Source organism: Cynocephalus volans, chromosome 11 (assembly GCF_027409185.1).
Source record: "Cynocephalus volans isolate mCynVol1 chromosome 11, mCynVol1.pri, whole genome shotgun sequence".
Lineage (NCBI taxonomy): Eukaryota > Metazoa > Chordata > Mammalia > Dermoptera > Cynocephalidae > Cynocephalus > Cynocephalus volans.
This window is the reverse complement of record NC_084470.1, coordinates 56,407,338-56,428,324: the sequence shown is the minus strand read 5'-3', so window position 1 is coordinate 56,428,324 and position 20,987 is coordinate 56,407,338. Positions and strand designations below refer to the sequence as shown.

General features: G+C 42.4%; 2 protein-coding genes across 3 annotated transcripts in view; one reads left to right on the top strand and one right to left on the bottom strand.

Moving 5' to 3' along the window:
- The window catches only part of SLC6A20 (solute carrier family 6 member 20), a 33,883-nt gene extending 28,440 nt beyond the window's left edge, over positions 1-5,443 (top strand). The window contains exons 9-11 of the mRNA XM_063113386.1: positions 1,613-1,772; positions 4,446-4,611; positions 5,294-5,443. Coding sequence (XP_062969456.1) covers positions 1,613-1,772; positions 4,446-4,611; positions 5,294-5,443 — 476 coding nt within the window. The remainder of the gene's footprint in view (positions 1-1,612; positions 1,773-4,445; positions 4,612-5,293) is intronic.
- Positions 5,444-13,399: 7,956 nt separating this feature from the next.
- The window catches only part of SACM1L (SAC1 like phosphatidylinositide phosphatase), a 70,547-nt gene continuing 62,959 nt past the window's right edge, over positions 13,400-20,987 (bottom strand). For both annotated transcript variants that reach the window (XM_063114524.1, XM_063114525.1), the window contains 7 exons: positions 20,096-20,234; positions 18,099-18,168; positions 17,904-17,976; positions 17,063-17,156; positions 16,854-16,946; positions 16,105-16,162; positions 13,400-13,821 (listed from right to left, as the gene is read on the bottom strand). In XM_063114524.1, coding sequence (XP_062970594.1) covers positions 13,685-13,821; positions 16,105-16,162; positions 16,854-16,946; positions 17,063-17,156; positions 17,904-17,976; positions 18,099-18,168; positions 20,096-20,234 — 664 coding nt within the window. In that variant the 3' untranslated portion in view covers positions 13,400-13,684. The remainder of the gene's footprint in view (positions 13,822-16,104; positions 16,163-16,853; positions 16,947-17,062; positions 17,157-17,903; positions 17,977-18,098; positions 18,169-20,095; positions 20,235-20,987) is intronic.

The following is a 20,987-nucleotide window of genomic DNA, read 5'->3' as shown; positions in this document are numbered from 1 at the left end:
TGAGCAGCCCACGAGCGTTCTCAGGTGCTGCGCGCTTGCTGAGGTGGCCACAGAGGGCTGCGGCAACCTCGCCACGGTCGTGCCACCAGCTTCTCCTCGCAGTCAGGGACGTGGACTCTGTGATTCACCCCGTGCATTTCGTTCTCCACATCACAGGGAAATGAGGCCACCCCAACCTAGGGGAAAGGCCAAATTCACCAACATGGCACGCAAAGCTTTCCAGGCTAGGAGAGAACCTGCTTTTGTTTTTATTTGTTTTAATTGATGTTATGATTATAAAGTGTACATATCTTCAGTACAAACACAATGAATTTTGTAGATGTATCCACCCTAGTAACCACCCCACCTAGAAGATGCAGAACATTTCCCACACCCCCAAGAGCTCCTCCCCCGCCTTCTCTGGCCATATGCACCCCCAGAGGTCACATCTATTCTGACTTCTACATTTGAGGGTTTTTTCCTATTCTTGGAGCACATGTAAATGAAATCTCCTTGTGTCTTTGTTCACTCAAATCTGTCTGTGAGAGCCACCCAAGCTGTTGCAAGCAGCAATGCCCTGTCCCTTTTCCTGGCTGTGCAATAATGCACTATAAGACCACATACCAGATTTCTTTATCTGTTCTGCTCTCTATGGACATTTGGGTTGTTAGGGAAGGAGCCACTCATAGTCCTCAGAGTTCCACCCACCACCCACCTGCTTCATTCCAACCAGGCAGTGTCCTGAGAAGCCTGTGGCCAGCACCTCGGCCTTTGGTGGCCCCACTCCTCCACATCCAGGATGAATCAACCCAGCTCCCATGTGTGTCACCGTCAGGATGGCAGTGGGACTTGGAGGTTGGCAGTCTGTGGTGTGGCAGTGGGAAGGGCAGGTGGGAGCTTTGGATTCAATCACTTCATGGGGTGTACGAGGGAGGTAGCCAAAGGAGTGTGGCACAAAAGCCCAGGTTCTAGAGGCTGAAGGGCCAGTGTCAGAATCCTGACTCTGGCACTAGTGGGCCAGGGGCTGTGGGGGACTTACTCGACATCTCTAAGCCTTGGCTCCGCCATCTGTGAAAGGAGGCTCCTGATACCTGCCTCAGAGTCTTAGGAGCCAATGCATGGCAGGTGCCTGGCAAGCAGTAGGACCTGGGTAAACAGCTTCTTCCCCTCCACCCCCTTCTTGTTGGATACGAGTCACCTCTCGGAAGCCCTGATGGGGGCACCCCATGTTCAAGTCTCCTCCCCGACTCACTTCCCATGAGCTCTGGGGCTGAGTCGTTGGGACGAACAGCATCAGCAGACCCACAGCCTTCACGAGTTTCCTGAGAGAAAGTGCCCACCACTTTTTTGCTTTTCCATTGAGCTTGGTGCCCCCACCCCTGCAGGACAATTCAGTGAATTAATGTCCACAACTCCTGCTGACACTCCTGGGGACACCTTTGCATCCCCTGCACCCTCCACACACGGCACACACCTTCAGAGAGGCCAAACCATGACAGCTCTTCCAACCTAGGTGGAGGAACCAATTGGCCAAAGTCCCCTGAGGGTCTGTGGCTCCAGCTGCCCCGTACAACACTGGATGGACAGGCGGGGGAGGCTCAGGCGGGTAAGCAGGTTGTCTCGTGGCCCCCAGGTGTGGTGTGCCTCATCAACTGTGCCGTCGGCCTGCTGTTCACCACGGAGGCTGGCAGCTACTGGTTTGACATATTCAACGACTACGCAGCCACGCTGTCCCTGCTGCTCATCGTCCTGGTGGAGACAGTGTCGGTGAGCTACGTGTACGGGCTGAGGAGGTGAGGAGGCGCTTCTTCCCTGGGCCCGGCGCGCTCTCCACCGCTGCTTCTCCGCCCTCGGGTCTCAGCCGATCCTCTGCCTTCCTTCCGCCCTCCCTTTGCCTCCAACCAGTATCTCCTCTCTCGTGTCCTGTAGTTTTACTCTGTCATAGGACATTTGCCAGTTGACTCCACTGGACCCCCCGCAGCTCACTGGGGCAGGGAATCGTGTCTCCCAGCACTAGATACTCTGGTGATGAGCCAACATCGGTATTTTTCAAGAACCCTGACCAAACTTACCTCTTAGAAAACCTACTCCTTAAAAAATGTGGCAAATTCCTAATGTAGGCAGGTTCTCAGTCCTGGTGCCCAGCACAGCCCTGGAATGTCTCAATCCTCCCCAGGTGATGGGGTGCACGGCTGTCAAACCAGAGTGTGCATTGGAACCACCGGGGGCTGCGGGGCCTCCCACCAGAGGCTCTGATTAAGTAGGTCTGTGGTAAGGCCCTAGAATTCACCTTTCTGACAAGTACCCAGGTGAGTGTGGGGACCACACTTTGAGAACCACTGGTCTGGTGAGCCTTGTTACAATAACTGTGGTCCCCAAAGCAGCCACGGCCACGGCAGCAGCAGGGAGTGTGATGGAACTGCAGAGTCTGGGCCACCCAGGCCCATGGAATCAGATCCTGTGTTGTAATAACATGTCCAAGGGTTCCCAGGCCCACTACAGCCTGGGAAGCGCCGCTCAAATATGAGCCTGGATTAGCGGGCAGTGCCAACTTGTTTTCCTTCCCTCTGCCCCAGTTTTTTCTGACCCTCCACACTGGCCAGGGGCTGGGGAGGGAGACCAGCTCGACACTCTGGGAGGTGGGCAGTCCCTTAAGCGGCATTTCCCACCGTGTCCCTGGAAGGGCTGGGGTCCTGCACCAGGCTGAAGCGTCTTCCACGATCAATTAATTTAAGGACGTAAGTTCAACAAAATCATATCATTGTCTTTCCTGCAGAGCTTCTCAGGGTCTTCAAGACAGCTGTGAATCTCAAAGAGAAGTTACAATTTGCAGGCCTTTTTATCCTCCACTGTCCCCTCACCGCCACCCCCAGCTACTAATGTTTTGAGGACACTAGTGTTAGGGTGACTAACTCTCCCTGTTACTCCATGACCGAGGGTTTCTTGGACGTGGACTCTCATTGCTGAAACCAGGAAAACACCAGTGAAGTGGGAAAAATTGGCCAGTCTAGGGGGAGAAAGAAATTGGTCACCTGAGAGAGTGAGTGAGTCAGGGTAGAAAGAGAAGGCTGGGGAGAGAGGGACAGAACCTTGGGCCCACTGGCAGTCACGAGGGGGAGTGGGGGACGCAGGTCCACCAAAAGGGGGTGGCGGGAGGTGACGAGGGAGATTTTGTAAGGGGCTGATCTGGTGAGGCCAGGAGAAGGGTCCTCTGCTTGCTTAGGGGACAACGCCATCTAGTGACCACTAGCAGCAGTGTCCTGCGGCTCTTCTGCAGCTGGATCTTTACTATATTCTCTATCCAGAAATGTTTGGGGGAGGGGTGCTGTGAAGAGACAAGAGGACCCCCAACACTTTCTGACCTGCATAGTTTTGAAAGCCCCAGGTGTTCATGTGTCTACTGGAGACTTTGTGGCCTAGAGCCTAGAGTCCGGTGAAGTTGGCAGCAGCAAGGGCAGGTAGTAGTCTCCACACAGCCTTATAGGGACACCGGGGACATGCAACGGGCCCAAGGAAGGCAGGTGGCTGCGATTGCAGCTGGTGACAGCCATGCACCACCCTGCCCCAGCGCCTCCTGCCAAGGCTGCCTCTGCACTGGAGGCAGGATGCCAGTCCAGGTTCTGGGCCTGGTCTGCCACTGCCAGGTACCCTGGGGCAAGTCGAGTCACAGCCTGGGCCTCCATCTCTTCCCCTGTGAAATGGGGAGACTGTCTGGGCCAGCATCTCCCAAAGTGCTGAAGACACTTTTCATATTCACGTGTGTGTATTTGAAAAATATATGATTAGCCCGTGAAATCCATGATAAAATGAACACTATTGTGCTATTGCTAAACTTACGTAAAAGAATCAATTTAAAGAAAAAAGACAGTGCGCAGACATGATGGAAATCGTGATGGTGGTCTGTGGGCAACTGTGTTTGGGAATCACTGCTCTGGCTTCTCTAGGCCAGCTTTGACAGACCGGGGCTAAGGTCCTTTCAGCCTGAGGTTTGCATTTCCCTCTGTTCCAGAAAGCCTGCTCTGGTCTTCAGGGATGAAGTGATTCTGCTCTGGGAGCATTTCTAATGGGTAGTAGAGTCACTGCTAGGCAGCAGGGTGGGAGGGGAAGGGCAAAGCTGCTGTAGGGCCCCTGTGTTTGAGAACTGGCTTGACAGGCGTTCCCCTTCTCTTGCCATTCCTGGGAGCTGCCCTTCTGGTCTACCCCAGCAGCCTTCATCTGAGGGCCGGCACCCAGAACATGTCTCTGATATCTGCCTACCTGTGGAGTGGTCACTTTGTCACCCCTCTTGGGCAGCCTCAGCTCTTCTCCCCTCCCAACCCCCAAACCCCCTCTCCTGGGAAGATATCAGAGGGGGGCCCAGTGCTCATGTGCAAACATCAGTCTTCCTGAGCCAATAGGGATGTGTAGGCTGGACCCCTGACCTCGAGCAGCACACGTCATCCAGACTTTCCCTGTTTTCCACATAGATTTGAAAGTGACCTGAAGGCCATGACTGGCCAAGCTGTCAACTGGTACTGGAAGGCCATGTGGGCCATCGTGAGCCCGCTGCTGATCATCAGCCTCTTTATCTTCTACCTGAGCGACTACGTCCTCAAGGGCACTCTGCAGTACCAAGCCTGGGACGCCACCCAGGTAGCTGCTGTCTCTGCAGGGCTGGTGCTGGGCCCCTAGGTCACTCATGAGCATGGGCCCTTAGTTTTCTGAAACCAAGGAGTTATTTCCATGGTGTGTTTGTCACAACAGGGAAACATCACCAAGGTACTTAAAAATTACAGTCCAGGATAGTTTTAAATGTGTGCTGCAGTGAGGAGAGTAAGAGACCCTCAGCGCTTCCTGGAAGACCCCTCCCCTGGAAGCTGAGGAGGGCTCGCTGCAGAGGCGCTATTTCCCGCCTCCTGGGCAGCACACCTCTCCTCAGCCACCGGTGTCTGGTGGCCACCGTATTGGGCAGCACTGATCTAGAACATTTCTATCATCACAGAAAGTTCCATGTAGGTGCCTTGAAAGGGGCCTCAAACATAGGCACATTATTATTCTTGAGATTATTCTTTATGGGTAGCTCCAAATAATAGCTCTGCACACACTGGCTGAAGTAGGTGCTGTTATTCCTGGTACATGGACAAGAAAGATGAGGGGAACTAGATTACCGGCATGCTTGCCAGTGAGCTGAGGGGGCAGGGTGGCCCAGGTGTAAGGGTTCCCAGCCCACATGCTCTCTTCCCACCAACTTCGGGGGCCTGAGGCCTGGGGCACTGCTCTCCCAAGGCTCTGCCTGGGAAGGGTCTCTCTGCTGACGCTCAGTTTCTCCCCCCAGGGCCAGCTGGTGACCAGGGATTACCCCGTCTACGCACTGGCCATCATTGGGCTGCTTGTGGCCACCTCCATCATGTGCATTCCCCTGGTGGCCCTGGGGGTTTTCATCATGCGACGCCTCAAGAGGGGTGGCACAGCCCTCGTAGGCTGAGCACCAAGTCAGCCGCTCGCTGTTTCCCAGCTACATTTACAGGTAGAGCCTCCTGAGCTGCTTTGAAAAATAGTTAAGCGAGAAGTACTCAGCCTGTCAACTTCCTGAGTCTCTAAAGAAGAATCAGGAAGGGTTGGAGGAAGAAGACTCCCCTGAGAGGAAACACACTCTTCATGAAGCCACCCTTCCTCCCCTCTGCCTGCCCTATGAAGGTCGAAGGTCGCAGGTCGAGACCACGGTGCTGCCTCATCATTGAGGGGGGGAGACTGTTAAAGCCAGCCTTGAAGATAATTGCTGCCTTGATTCTAGGAAAGCCCTAGAATTAAGGCACATTGTGAGCTGAAATTTGACTATAACTTTTTTAAACATTTATTTGTATGTATTTGTGAGGTAGGTTGTGTTGTTTCAATACATGCATATACCGTACCTTGATTCACTTAGGACAGCAGAGCTTGGTACCCGTTAATCCACCACTTCCCCTCCCCGCGTTCCCCAGCCCTTCCAGCCTGACTCTAATTTTTATGGGACCAAATTTAAGCAATTTGGTTTTTTACTGAAGAGACACCAAAATATTAGAGGGCGATCGCTTTTGGATCAGTTTGAGGAGTTTTGAAGTGCCTGAGACTGCATATTTGAATGTCATTGGTGTGAAATTAATTTTTTTCTTTTAGTCATAGTGCATGTGCAATTTGTGTGTTCCCTTTTCACTCTTTAAATGCTAATAGGATTGACTGGTCATAAAAAAAAGACTTTTGCTTTGGAACTCCAGAGGGGGTCACCTTTCTCTAATCTAAGGTCTTTCACAATGGGTCCAGGACCAGCCCTCTCTACAAAAATTGCCCTAACCAGTTTGCAACCCAAAACTACATGAGTATGTGCAGACACCCCTGCCTGTGGTGTCTTAGTATATTGGGAAAGGCACTGGAAGTGAATATAACTTTCTCATAGACTTAATGTTATACTTGGATATCATGGCCAGCTCTATAAAGGTCACAAACATCATTAACAATCAATTTTAAATTATTTATCTATACATAGGAAAGTTTTCTAAAATGTATATAATTCAGAGCATCTTATAACTGAAGACACACCATACTTATGAGATAGCATTAGTCAACATGCGAATTTGTCTTCCTTTTTTTTTATTGCAGTAAAGCAGGTTGAGGTTACCCCTAAAGTGAGAGGGCCCCTTCCTGCTCTATAACATCTTGTGCTTCATTGAGATCATGGAATTCAGGAAAGTTTCTTTGGGTGTATTTGTATAGACATCTTTGAAGACACAAACATTAACTTGGGACATCATCCAGAGATGTCATTTTTTTTTTTTTTTTTTTTTTTTTTGACCGGTAAGGGGATCTTAACCCTTGGCTTGGTGCTGTTAGCACCACACTCAGCCAGTGAGCAAACCGGCCATCCCTATATGGGATCCGAACCCATGGCCTTGGTGTTATCATCACTGCACTCTCCTGAGGGAGCCACGGGCCGGCCCAGAGATGTCATTTTTTAAAAAAACTTTTTCATCTGTAAACTTCTCTATAGCAGAAAATGGTCATTAGAAAAGTCTTCTTCTGTCTTGAGTTGCCATCTTATCAATGCCTCCAGCTTCACCTGATGTCCAGTTATAAAAAGATCACTTACCTTTCAAATGCATAAACTGGCATTTATTTATTCTAAATATTTAGTGCTCTGATTTCTCATCAGATTTTTCTTTAATGTTGAAAAACCTCAAATAACAAAGCTTAAAGAGTAAGCACATTCGATGGCAAACACGCAGCAGAGTCTGTTCCTGAATCCTTAAAGATCTGTACCCTCCTTTCAACCCCCACACGTGGTCACTGTCTTACAACATGGGGCCTTCCCATCCTGGGGCCAGTCATCAGTCCAGTGCTTAAGTCCTGAATACCAGGTATCCTCAGCAGTGAAAAAAAATCAGTGTTGTCCTAGCTTGTTCACAGTTACTCTATTTCCCCACCTCAATGCTCACTGCAACAACTTGGGAGCATTTCAAACTCCAGATGCCCCAGCCATGCCCTCAGGGGGGTAAGACCTGGGCCTCAGTTGTTTTTAAAACTTCCTAGGTGACTCATATGTGCAGCCAAATCTGAGAGCCAGGCCCCATTTAAGAAAGAAGGAAAATGGGTGGTACATTAGGAATATTTACACCAAAAATTATTTTTGAGCATTTCCAATTATATGGAAAAGTTACTTGGATGGAACATTTGCTCATGGAAATCAGAAAGATGAAGTACCGCTGTTAATAGAACGATGGGCTCCAGATGAAAACGTCTCAAATCTGAGTTCAGTTTTATTCTGGTTCCTGTGAACTTCATGAAAAGTAGAACAACATTCCTCAGTAATCCGCTTGAGCCAGTAATAAATCCTATCTCAAAAAGATTATTTGCTATTTCTTAGGTACTACATAAAAGTGGTCATTCTGACATTTATCCACTCAACGTGCCGATAAGCTAAGAGAAAAGGGGACATTTTATCCCTGTACACTTAACTGTACATTATGACCAGATCATGAACTCTGGAAAGCTTTCTATTTATACTGGAAATATAATGACCCTTAGCTCCAAGAAATCAAGGAGGAAAATATTTGGGTTTTTTTTAGCAATTGTTAATCATAAATAAAACCCTAAGCAAGTTTATGTATAGTTGTTTTTTTGCTTTTTTTTTTTTTTTTTTGTCATTTAATGGTTACAGTTTAAGACCTCTCGTGACACAAGTTTGCTCCTCATGTAAACACACAAGCTGATTTTGAAAAGGTGGAAGATGAAGGGAAGAATCATCCAGTCTGTTTTTTCTATCACCTTTTCCCGCGTTTCCCTCCTTACATAACCAGTGAAGCTGCAGCAACACTGCGGATAAAGTCTACCACGAAGAGATGAGGGTTAGATTCCATAAGGAAAATTAGGAAAAAATATTTCTAATTTGCTGGATTTAAAATAGAATATGAGCTCTTCTGAATTGCTGCAGAGTCTTCCCTACCCTTCTGAGAGTGTTCTGGTCAGTCTGCATCCCTCAGCATCTCTCTGGCCAGGGCCATGTGAAACCACAATAGGTTTGAATGTGACCTCAGAAGCTCTCCTGAGGGGAAAGAGTGTGTGAACTATTGTATTTGATTTTTGTATGAGTTACTTTACACGGAAAAAATAATTTATGGCTGTTCCCACTTGATAGAAAAGCTAGGGCACAGAATTAACTAACCCATGTTTTCTACCGTACATCATTCAAGGGAAGAAAATAAATAAAAGATTTACACATCCGTCCGCAAGGCAAAAAGTGCATCTACAAATAGAAAATCCTTAACCAGAATTTCTTGACCAGTCTCTTACATGTGATTCACTTTTGACTATTGCCCACACACCTGCAGAGTACAGGCCTTTTTTGAGATTACCCAACTGGTATATTACAAAGCAGTCCTTGGGTACGCGCTCGGGACAGTGGTGAACAGGATAGACATACTCTGGCCTTTACAGCACTTACATGCTGGAAAAGAAGAGACAATGAGAGACAGAATAAATGAAGTGATTACAAGCTGTGATCATTTCTAAGAAGGAAATAAATGAGCCAATGTTACAGTGTTAGAGGGACAGTACTTTAATCAAGTGGTCAAGGAGGAGCTTCATGAAGTGAAATTTGAAGAAGAGTGAACTAGTCATTGATATTCCTAGAAGGTCCATCCAGGAAGAGGTGACAGCAAGTGCAAAGACCCTGAGGCAGGAAGAGCAGAGAGGAGGCCTGTGGTTGGAAGGATGAGGAAAGTGATGGGAGGTGAGCTTGGAGGAGTGGGCAGGGGCCAGATCACCTCGGGCCATGGCAAGGAGCTTGGATTTTCTTTGAAGAGCAACAGAATGCCACTGAGGGTTCAATGTGAGGGCTGGCATGACCTGTGGAGGACAGATTGGAGAAGGTACTGTAGTAAGCACATGATCAACAAATAATTATTCTCCAGAATATAAAGAATTTTAACAAATCAATAAGGACAATCTAACAGAAACTCACAAAAAACCTCAACATGCACAGAACAGGAAACACAGATGACCAAAACCAAAACAAAACTATAAAAAGATGCTCAATGTCATTAGTGATCAGAGAAATGCCAGAATGAGATAACATTTTATATCTACTGGATTAAAAAGTTAGGAAGTCTGATAAGGCCAACCATTGGTGGTAATGTGGAACTGGTTGAAATATAAACGGCACAACTAATTGTGAAAATAATGTCATGTTATCTTGCATATTTCAGGTTCATAATTCTACCACTGGGCATACACCATTGAAAAACACTTTCCCGTGTAAGCTGGGAGACATATACAATGCTCATAGCAGTACTGAGAGCAAGAGCAAACAGCCAGAAATCACCAAAATATACATTAACATGAGACAGGAAAAAAAATGAATTGTGATATAGTCATCAATAAATCCAAATGAATACATATATTGTATTGTATAATTCAGTGTAAACAAGTCAACAGGAATGGACTACAGCTATAATCATTAACATGGATGAATCTTAGAAACAACACTGAGTTCAAAGGCAAGCTGTAGGATGCATATAGAATGACACCATTTTTATAAACTTCAGAAACAAGCAAAACTAAACACTTATCTAGGGATACTATGTACTAAACTACGAAGAAATGCAAGGAAACGTGTCGGAAAGTAAGGCTAGTGGTAACCTCTCTGGGAAGATGTATAGATGGCACTGGGCAGGAGAACATGGGCTCCCAGATGCAGTTTCCATTCTCCCTGACTGTGCTACAGGTGCCCAAAAGCATAAGGAAAGAAAAAGTAAAGCATTAGGTTGAGCTGGGGTATTGAACTCCTGTAAGCAAGGCACCTTTACCAGCACTTCCTCCAAACAAGGGAAGGTAGCCAGGAATTAAGGATAACAGCAGCATGAGCTGTGCCTTGGGTCAGGGGAACTCAAGTAGCTGCGCTGGATGGAGAGTTCACAGCATACCTGCTGTGTCTTTGTGCCCCTTCTCTCACCCTTCCTTCCCTTTCTTCCTCTCTCTTTTTGCTAATTTGCTATGCAGCATTAAATAACCAGAAACAAGAACACTTTGGTCCTAGCATAAACCCCATCTCCTCCAGGAACCCACATGATTCCTTCCAGCACTAGCTCTGTACCTCCCCTTTGTATTCTTCTCTTTACCCACTGCGGTAGGCAGACTTCTAAGATAGCCCCCAAAGATCCCCACCTCCCGGTAATTCATGCTCTTGTGTAATCTCCTCCTCTTGAATGAGCTGGATCTAACAACTTCTTCACCTGCACCGAATATGATAAAAGTGATGGGATAATACTCCTTAGATTAGGTTATAAAAAACTGACTTCCATCTGGTTAGCAGACTCTCTCTCTTGCTAGATTTCATGAACCAAGCTACCATGCTAGAGAGACTCAAATGGCAAATAACTGAGGGTACCAACAGCCAGCAAGGAGGATCAGTCCAACAGCACCTGAGGAACTGAATCCTGCCAACAACCACAAAGATCTTTTTTTTTTTTTTTTAATTTTATTTTGTTGATATACATTTTGGCTGATTATTGCTCCCCATCACCAAAACCTCCCTCCCTTCTCCCTCCCCCCTTCCCCCCCAACGTCCTTTCTGTTTGCTTGTCGTATCAACTTCAAGTAATTAACCACAAAGATCTTGAAAGTGAATCCTGCCCCAGGTGAACTGTGATCACACCCTTGTGGGAGACCCTGAAGCAGAGGACAGAACCAAACCATGTCCCCATGACACACAGGAAGTGTGAGATAAAAAATATGAATACATAAGTTGTTTTAAGCCACTAAATTATGGGGTAATATGTTACACAGTGATAGATAACTAATACACTAAGGCCATTCACAGGTGATACATCTTCTCTCACATCCCCTGCAGTCCCTGGTTGGTAGCACAGTGGGCACCTAATTAATTTTCAAATTAACTACCAAGTTTTACTGAAATTATTTCACTAAAAAAGAAACTGGAAAAGGGAATTAAGAAAAGATAATGTTTTAAAGATTTACCATAATTTGTCCTGGATAACTATATATCCTGGAAGCAATTTCCAAGGAATTTTATCTCACTTCCCACGAGCGAAGACCTCCTGGGCACCAAGTTGTTTATACCAGTATTTCCCGCATGCTCACTGACATCTTCCTATGGTCAGAAGACAACATTTCCTAATAAGCAATATTTTCCAACTTATCAGTTGAGAACTATATCATTTTGAAAAACAAATTACAATTTGCAGGTGGGGGATGCCTTTATATGGACATTATATTTTACTAAATATTTTCCAGGTTTTATCTATAACTAAATCTTGAGTGATCATAACTGAAAAGTAAGATTTCAGAAACTACTGATTTTCCTGCTTACTTACATTGTCTAATTTCTCTATAATGACCGTGCATTGCTTTGCATGATTTTTAAAATTCTAAGATAAAAAATAAAACCATCATTCTCAAGGTAAAGTACAGGAACACCACCAACAGTAGTTAGAAAAGAATATGACATTTTATTTTCACTTATGGATGTACAGTACATGAATTCAGAAATAAAATCATTGCAGGGTTCTGAAACATTGATACCTTAAGATCTACACACCAATATTAGTCCATTCCCTGCAAAGCAGCCACATTAACATCTCAGATTTGGTCTTTGTTGTAGTTGCTGACATAAGTCCTTAATGATGTGAAATGCCCAGTAGCAACTGAATACTATATTACAGTAGACATAAACCAAGTTTCAATATTCTATCTTTGGAACAAATTTTGCTTATTTACATGTTAAGAATAGGTGGCTCTATTTACTTACCCTATTGTGAGTTTTAATGACTGATTTTAAGCTACAGAGGGTTTTTCCAGCTATTATTTCCTTTAGAGTTTCTAAAAGCAACAACTCTTATTGTTTATAAAACATAATGTTGAAATAAAGGTAATGTTGAAATAAAGGCGCTTTTGGAAATATTTAAGAACAACATAAGGTATTACTACTATTAGGAAAAAAAACTACATATTTTCAAGCACAACACTGAAATATTGTAACAGTGTTTAATTGAATTGTTTTAAAATAGTGGCAATTATACTACCTTACATTCTGTTCTAATATTTAAACTTCATAATTACAATTTGCATATATGATCTGACTTACAATCAGAATTATGCACAGCTTCTGAAGCATATATTTCAGGTTTGTTTTTGCACATAAATTAAAATTTAAGTTGGTCCTTGATTTGGAGAACTATAATTACCTGGAAGCACTAAGTTTTAGACACATTTATTGATAGCCAACAAAAACCTTGACAGAATTAAAAGCATCAATAGTACCATGCATGGAAAAGCAGCTGTTTCCCCCGAGTTTGATATCAAATCTAGCACAAGACCCTCTCAGAGGCCTGCATGTTCTGATGAGTGAGTCCCAAAGAAACCAAAATGTACAGGAGGAAGTAGCTGACCAGCCAAGGGTATTTTCCACACTGAGGCAATCCTTAAAAACAGAGGTGGCTTTGGACCTTTAGCAGAAGAGATAAACTTTACATTCTTTGATTCCATTTACACCTTTTAAAAAAGATAATAAAGTATATCTGAACCCTGTCATCATACTTAAACTGCTGGTACACAGCAGCAGTTCAAGCTTACTGAAGTCATGAGACAGGCAGTCCACAGAAACTTCAAAGAACCCCAGACCCCATTCTCCTCTTCCCCACTGTGAAGCCACAGACCGTCTTGTGAAACTACTTGACATCTGTAAGAGACTTACATTTTATTAAATAGTAGAGGTTAGCATATCATTAAACTTTTAAGAAAAGTCCAAAGATGTATGAAAAACTATGCTTGCTAACAGTGACTCCTTCTACAATGACAATAATGAAAATGAGCTAGAAAAATAATTTTACTGTTTTTAAATAATGAAAGAAGCTAGATTTTTAAAATATATTACTTATTTTGCAACAGCTGATTAAATTGACAATGAATAAATTCCTTCCATCCTGTGAGCTGAATTCAGGTTATATTTTAATTATAGAATAGCTTCAAATTATAAATATAACTGTCCCAATAGTGAAGAGATCATCACGGCAGTAACATCAGATCAATCCTAAGTCATCACCAAATAAAGAGCACAAGATGTACTTCAGATAAAGGCTTTAAAAGACCACAGGCTGATGTGGAAAGCAGGTCAGTAAAGACTCCAGTTCTGCATAATGGAATCTTCCAAGCCAAGCCGCTTTCCACAAACACAAATTCAGTCTATCTTTTCTTTCTGGACCAATCTGGGAGCATCAACAAAATCTTTGCCATTGTAAAGAATAATAAAAAACGTTCCGATGCTTGCAACTCCCCAGAAGAGCACATAGGCCAGTGTTTCTGTCCAAGTATCACCTGTTGATATTAAAAAACAAAAAGTTGATACATAAAAATCATTTGTTGATAACAGATCCAGCTTTCAGCTGTTTAGCACTTCTTAACAACATTAAAGTATACTAGCACACCCACAGGAAAAGCATAAGCACTGCTTAAGGTTTAAACCAGTGGTTCTCAAACTCTGGCTAGCACTAGAATCCTCTTCTGGGCTCAATAAAGCAATTGCTGGGCCCCAAGAATCTGCATTTCTAACAAGTTCCCAGATGATGCTGATGCTACTGATCCAGAGGCCATATATACTTTGAGAACCACTGGACTAAAACTATTTCATATTATATTATGCAAATAATAATTTTAACATTATATATTTAAATATTATAAAAAACTATTACTAACAGTTTCACAGTTTTATAACAGTTCAGAGCTACTATCAAAATACCTACACAAAAAATAAATTTTACAAAATATACATGCTTCAGAACAGTTATGTATTAAAGTCAAGTACATAAAACAAAACTCAGTGACATATTCTAATAACATATTTAGCACAACTCTGTTGATATGCATTTTTTCAGTCTGGACTTCAGCAAGCCAGCAGGCAAAATCTACTTTGTTTTACTGCTTTAATAGATGAACTTAGTGTCACTTCTCTTCTGCAATAGTACTAGCCTCATTTGCAGATGGAGAACAGGTCCAGAGGTCAGTACCCAGTAAAGAAAGCACACCAGGGAAAGAAAACCAGAGTCTAGACTCTTTCCTAACAAATTGTGTCAGAGATCATGCTGAATTTGCTTTCTATTCTCTTAAAAACCACAGCAGGGGCTCAAAATCAGATATTATCATACCCAAACATCACAAAGTTCATTATTTCACAACAATCAACTAACATGAGATGTTACTATCCACAGCATCCAATCTCTTTTTACTCAAAAATATATCCAAGTTTGTAAAAATGCTCCTTTTCACTGCACTGAGTTTTAAAATTCTTCTTGGACAACAGAAGAAAGGCAGTTTCTTATAAACTCACTCTGTTGAACACTCCTCAAAGGAATCGTCCTTTTATTCAGGCTGAGCTCTTGGTCTTGACTTTCCCATCCCCCTAGAAGTTCTTTAGGTAAATGTGGGTATAGTCAAAACAACAGAACTAACTAATTTAACGGTGGAGTGGCTCCCAGAAAATGGCATCCACTAGGAGATGTTTTAAAGAAAGAAGTCAGAGACCCAGGGAGTGAACAACACCAGTTTTGGGTCTGAGGAACCATGCTGAAAAAATCAGCACAGGCTGACTGGTTCTGTCCTCTTTCTTCCTGCATGCAAGACCCGTGGTTACACCACAGGCAATTCCTGTGCCTTCAATTTGTACTCTGAACTAAGAATGGTTTTAACATTTTTAAAAGGGTATTAAAACAAAAACAAAAAATGTGCAGAAGAGATCACAATGCAATTCGTAAAGAGAAAAATATTTATTATCTGACTCCTTACAGAAAAAATTTGTTAACTATAATAAATAGGGTGCCTGTTCTTCTACATTGTCTAAGCTTGAACCTCAAAGGTACAGCACAATCAAGTCATAGACTCAAATCCCCAAAGCAAAGGACATTCCTTAATGGAGACTGTACTCTTCTCACTTTACATTAAATGCCTATTAACTTAGTAACATAGGGAAAATATGAAGAGAAAAAAGAAAACCAGTGAAGACCTTGTCAGCTCAGGTTTTCAAGCAATTTTACTTTCAATCTATTAAAATTTAATGATAAGTAATGTCTTAATTCACTAATAACATTCATTTGTTCAACAATAAGTGGGCTGGTTAAACTATATATATCCATAAATGGGACACTTTGCAGCCACTAAAAATGAAGAACATGGAACAATATTCATACTGCTCAGTGGAAAAAGATTACAAAAATGCATACCTCATTTTTGAAAAATAATCACACACACAAAGATTAAAACATCAAAATGTTAAGAATGGTTAGCAGGATGATAAATAACATTTTCTTCTTTTTTGAAGATGTATTTTTCTATAATTACTATGTATTATTTTGGGAATAAGAAAAAAATGTTTTCAATATCTTAAGTACAAAAAAACAACCACCACTACCACCAAGGATCAAACTACTAGGTATATATTTTCTTCCTGTCACATCTAAGAACTAATCTCATCCATGCCATTTTACTCATTAAATTTAATAGGGAAACATCAAGTACTGAAATGGACTTAAAAACTCAAGAAGTTGTACAAGAAAGTTCAATATTCGAAGAAATAAGTGTAAGAATGTAAAATAAGAGCAGACTTACCAGCCATAAGCAAACAGATAATGCACATAGAAAAGGCAACAACCATGATGATAGGCAACTGGAAAAGAGAATGGAAAGAGACACCATCGTTTAAGAATGTTAAGTCAATGGCTACAAAATCAGCTGAGTATGCTTTGCTTGGAAAAAGAATAAAACTCTCCTGCAAGCTATACACAATATCTTTCTTTCAACAAAACACCATTACTTAGGGGTTCAATCACTTTGCCCAAGTCTTTAGACTGGTTAAGTTATAAGATCTGAGAAAGCATGATTTTGCTTCAAACCAAGGAGTGCAAAGTGGAGGGAGGTTGTCCAGATGAGAACCCAGGACACTAGGCCTCCTTTCCATTCCAGGGCACACTGCCCCCTAGAATGAGACTACAGAGAGGCTACTGTAAAGTCTGGTGAACCGAGGAGTAAAAGAGAAGTGACAAAAACGTACTTTGCCTTCCATGTCACAAGTTTGTCTCCAGCAATTCCCTGAACATAAGAGCTAAGTCTTCCTAATATGACATGTCTTCCACATTCCCTTGGCTTATATGTTCTCAAAATGGATGCGTGAGAGTGTGAGGGAAAAAAACCAAATGCCTCCAAAGTTATTTTACTTCTTGCCCTGATCTTTCTGGGGGAAACTTAAGTATTTATATTTCATTTAGAGCAACATATGTTTTAAATCTAGGGGGTCTGGCACCATCTACATCTTCAGACACAATGCTTTAAACAACTTAAACAACATAAAGGTTTCTTACAGCCAGGAATTTCCAATCCCTTGGAACACTTAAAGGACTATGAGATTCTAATTCATCCACTGAATAGTTTCCAAGAAATAAGTCTATGGAATCCTAGAATAAAAAGAAGGAAATTAATAATTCCCCAAACTGAGTGTGATCACATTATTGAGAAATAATGCAAAGATATAACCACCTAATGACCAAAAAAGCATCAAATAAAAACTTACCTGTCTAAATCCATCAGAGAAGTTGTTCTTGTAATATCGTATCAGTGAGTTCCAGCCATCCATTATAAGTCCCAACTGAGTTCTCTTCCCAGTTCTGAGTAAAAGAGGTTAAGTCTTAAGTTATAGACTTGCATACTAAATTCTCACAGTTTTATGGCCAATAAGTATATGATATGGAAATAGGTGAGTTACAAAGATTTTTTAAATCATCCCTGAACATATAGAGACACTTCACTAGAAATCAGCAGGTCCAAGAAATATGTATCCTCTTTCTAAAATATTACCAAAGTAGGAACAAAGGAAAAATGCTCAGTTCCAGTTGCAAAGACAAGATATATGAAGAGAAACACAGTTTAGGTTAAGTGGTATGAAACAGCAAAGAGACTAGAAATCTTATTTTGCTTCCAAGGAATCCATATAGCAGAATAAGACCCAACTGCATTTGTAACAAATTCAAAATGTTCTAACTCCTCATTACCCAGTGTGGTCCCTGAAAGAAGCATCAGCATCACCTCGGTGCTTTTCAGAAGTACAGATCTCAGGCCCTGCCCCAGACCTGCTGAATCAGACTAGTAGTTCAGGTGCACAGTAAGGTTTGAGCAGACTGCAGAGTGTGTTCCCAACCCTCCCTGTACATCAGAATCCCTGAGGGAGGCTAAGAACCCACCAGTGCCTGGGCCTCATCTCTTAGTAATCCTGACTTGATGGGTCCCAAGTGAAGCCCAGGCACTGGTGTTTCGCTGCTGTTGTTGCTGTTGTCTGAAAGCTGCCCAGGTGATTCTAAAAAGCACCAGGACTGTGAACCACTAATGCAGGGTGCTATTTTAAAAGTGTGTCTTACCTGGTAAAGTCAGTCTTCAAGGCACCAGTTCCCGCATACTGTTTGGCACAAGCATTTGCGTTGTCAGCCCAGGCTGTGAAAAAAGTAAAAAAGACCATCTGATAATGATTAAAATGACAACCAAAGTTCTAAATCCAAACTATTAATTTATTTCAAAAATTGAGCAACTTTGCCTCTATTAAAGAAATTACCTACCATTTTTGTAAATCTTCTCAAATTTATCTTGTTCTTCAAGCTTTTGTCCCACATGCAAAACTCCTAGTCTCTGGAATAAGAACCATACCCATATTTATGTGTAATAGATTTCAGCAGACATGATTTAAGATAAAGCAGACAGTCTCCAAATCATACCACATGTTTCCTGGCTGGTAGATGCAGGCCAGAAATGTGTCCAATGTACACAGAGGGTCCTAGCTCACCATAGCCTTCTCCCATCCAGGGCCGACTACAAAGCCTTTCCTGGAGGCTCCTTTGACCTGCAGCTCCCCCATTCCCTTGAGCTCCAGCACCACAAAGATAGTGGCAGGACTATACTCAGAGAGAGGGGCAGGAGGGAGAGCGAAAGCTGCTGCAGCATTCCAGCCACTACTTCTCTCCTTCCCTCCCACCCCCAACCTTCCACTGCCTTGGCCCCTTCTGCCCTCCTCACAATTCACCATCCCCAGACTTCCTCACCCAGGTCACCCCAATATTACTCTCTATTGAGAATCTGATGAACACTACATGTCTACCTTCCCACAAACTACACGCACATACAGCGCTTTGCATATAATCTCAGGGGGAATGCTAGGCCCCCTGAATCCCCTCTATAGTCTCCCCTTCAGGGTTCACTGACCACAGATTAGGGACCCCTGCCTTGGCCTTTGTCTCAGACTATCAACTCTCTCAGAATCACTATCTTCACTGCTCATAGCAGATGACACCTCACTACTCTTCCTCAGAATGGGTCATTCCCACCCTTGAACACAGCACAGGAGCCACCTTCAATATCGTTAGCTGGGTAAAAACTCTGCCCTCACTGGAGGGGGAAAGGCACAATTAGGAGTCCCCATACTAGCTGGCAATTCTGCTAGAGAGGTTCCTGCCCAAAGACTCTCTCAAGTTTGGTTAGGTTTCATAATACTATATGTAGCAGGTAAAATAATTAAATACAGATTACAGACCTAGGTAAATAGGTTTCTCATCATCCATGGAACCAAACCATTCCTAATATTGTTTCTACTGAAAAATACACTCTGAAATATATCCAATAGCCTGACAAGGACATAGTATAATACAAATTAGAGCCTGCTCAAACAGAGAAATCACTCTTTTGGCATATGTTACATATCCAAGAGGAAGTCATTCTAAATGAGGTATTTTACTTCCATTATTTCCACCTGGATATCATAAAATTGTCAGAAATAAAGGTGAATGCTTACTAACTGTCTAGGTAGGAAACCATTTGGGATACCTTTTGTTTGCCCCTCACAACATATGCCAGTGTGATTTAGAAATCAGGGCTCTACATATTTTTAATTCCAAATATAAACAGAAAATATTTATATCTATTTTTCTTATTAGCACAATCATAATGGTAAAGCAAAGCTATATTAGAAACTTTACCTGAGAGTTAATATCCCTTGCCAGTAATAAGAGATGCAAATGAAAACAACCTTGAGGTACTATTTTGTACTATTAAAACAGAAAACAAAACAAAACAAAACCCATTTCAAACAAAAAAAATCTAATGCTAGCAAGAGTTCAATAAAATAGATTCACTTATTCATTGCTGGTGTGAGTGTAAATTGGTATGACCCTTGTGGAAAGTAATATATTTATTCTACTTAACCCAGGTTTTCTTTTTCTAGGAATTAGCCCAGAGGAAATATTCAAGTTCATAATAATATATACATAGTCTCTCCAGATTTATTTATAAGCCAAAAAGGTAGCAACCTAAATGGCTAATTATAGTACAACAATACAACTGTTAAAAACTATAATTACATAAATGCTAAAGGAAAATGGCAAAATTAAAAATTGTGTATACACATACTGGCAATAGTTACAGAAAATGTGCACATCCACGTGTCAAGACACAAAAATAAAGAGTTGGGTTAGGGTGGGACAATGTGAATTTTTTTGTTATTGGTTTTTAAAGATGAAGTTTAATTTTGCCATATTGTTTTTCAGTTAAAAAAAAGAATTCATACCTGAAGCTGGGCCTGAAGTGAACGACGAGCTAACAAACTCTGGATCACATTGGTTCTATCTAAGCAATCCATGCAATTGCTTCGGAACACACCTTCCTGGTTGGTCATCACCTTGCCAGCAGAGTCCACTAGAAAATAACTGAAACATATTTGCATAAACACTCTCATACCAAAATAGGTCAAATCTACTAAGGACATACCTCTTATTACATGGATCTCATTTCAGTGACATTATCAAAGGCTGTAAATTAACAGGTCAGACAGGAATATGAGGTCAGGCATATTTGATTATCCTAGACCAAACAGAGGTTTGAATGGCAAGGACAGATAGCCCCCATCCAAAAAAAGGGCAGTAATATCAGAAGTAATCTCATCCAAATGATGTGGAAAAGTACAGTTAGGAGGATTGTAAAGGTTGCTATGGACATCAATCATGTTTCCAAAGGCCAGAAAAGAGTTTCCTGTAACATAATTATTCCCACTATGTCCCTATATATCAGAATGGTCCCTGTACTATCCGCATCAGAATCCTCTGGGTTGTTTATTGAAGATTCTTGGCCTTGAGCTCAACTGAATCAGAATCTTGAAACAAGGGTTGAATATTTTTTTTTAATGGGTAAAATATGCAAATAGTGCAAAACTTATAAAGCACAATAGGGTATTATTTGACAAATCATTTTCCCTTTCCCCCCTTAACCACCCAGATGTCTGCATTGCAGCCAATCATGGTTATCAGTTTCTGTGTTTTCAAACTCCTTACATAATCCCATGAACTTGAACATTTGACAACACACAGTGTGGTGGTTAAGAGCATGGACTCTGGCAGCAAACACTCTTTGCTAGCCTTAGCACCTTAGGCGATTTACTAGCTCTATAATTTTAAATAATAATT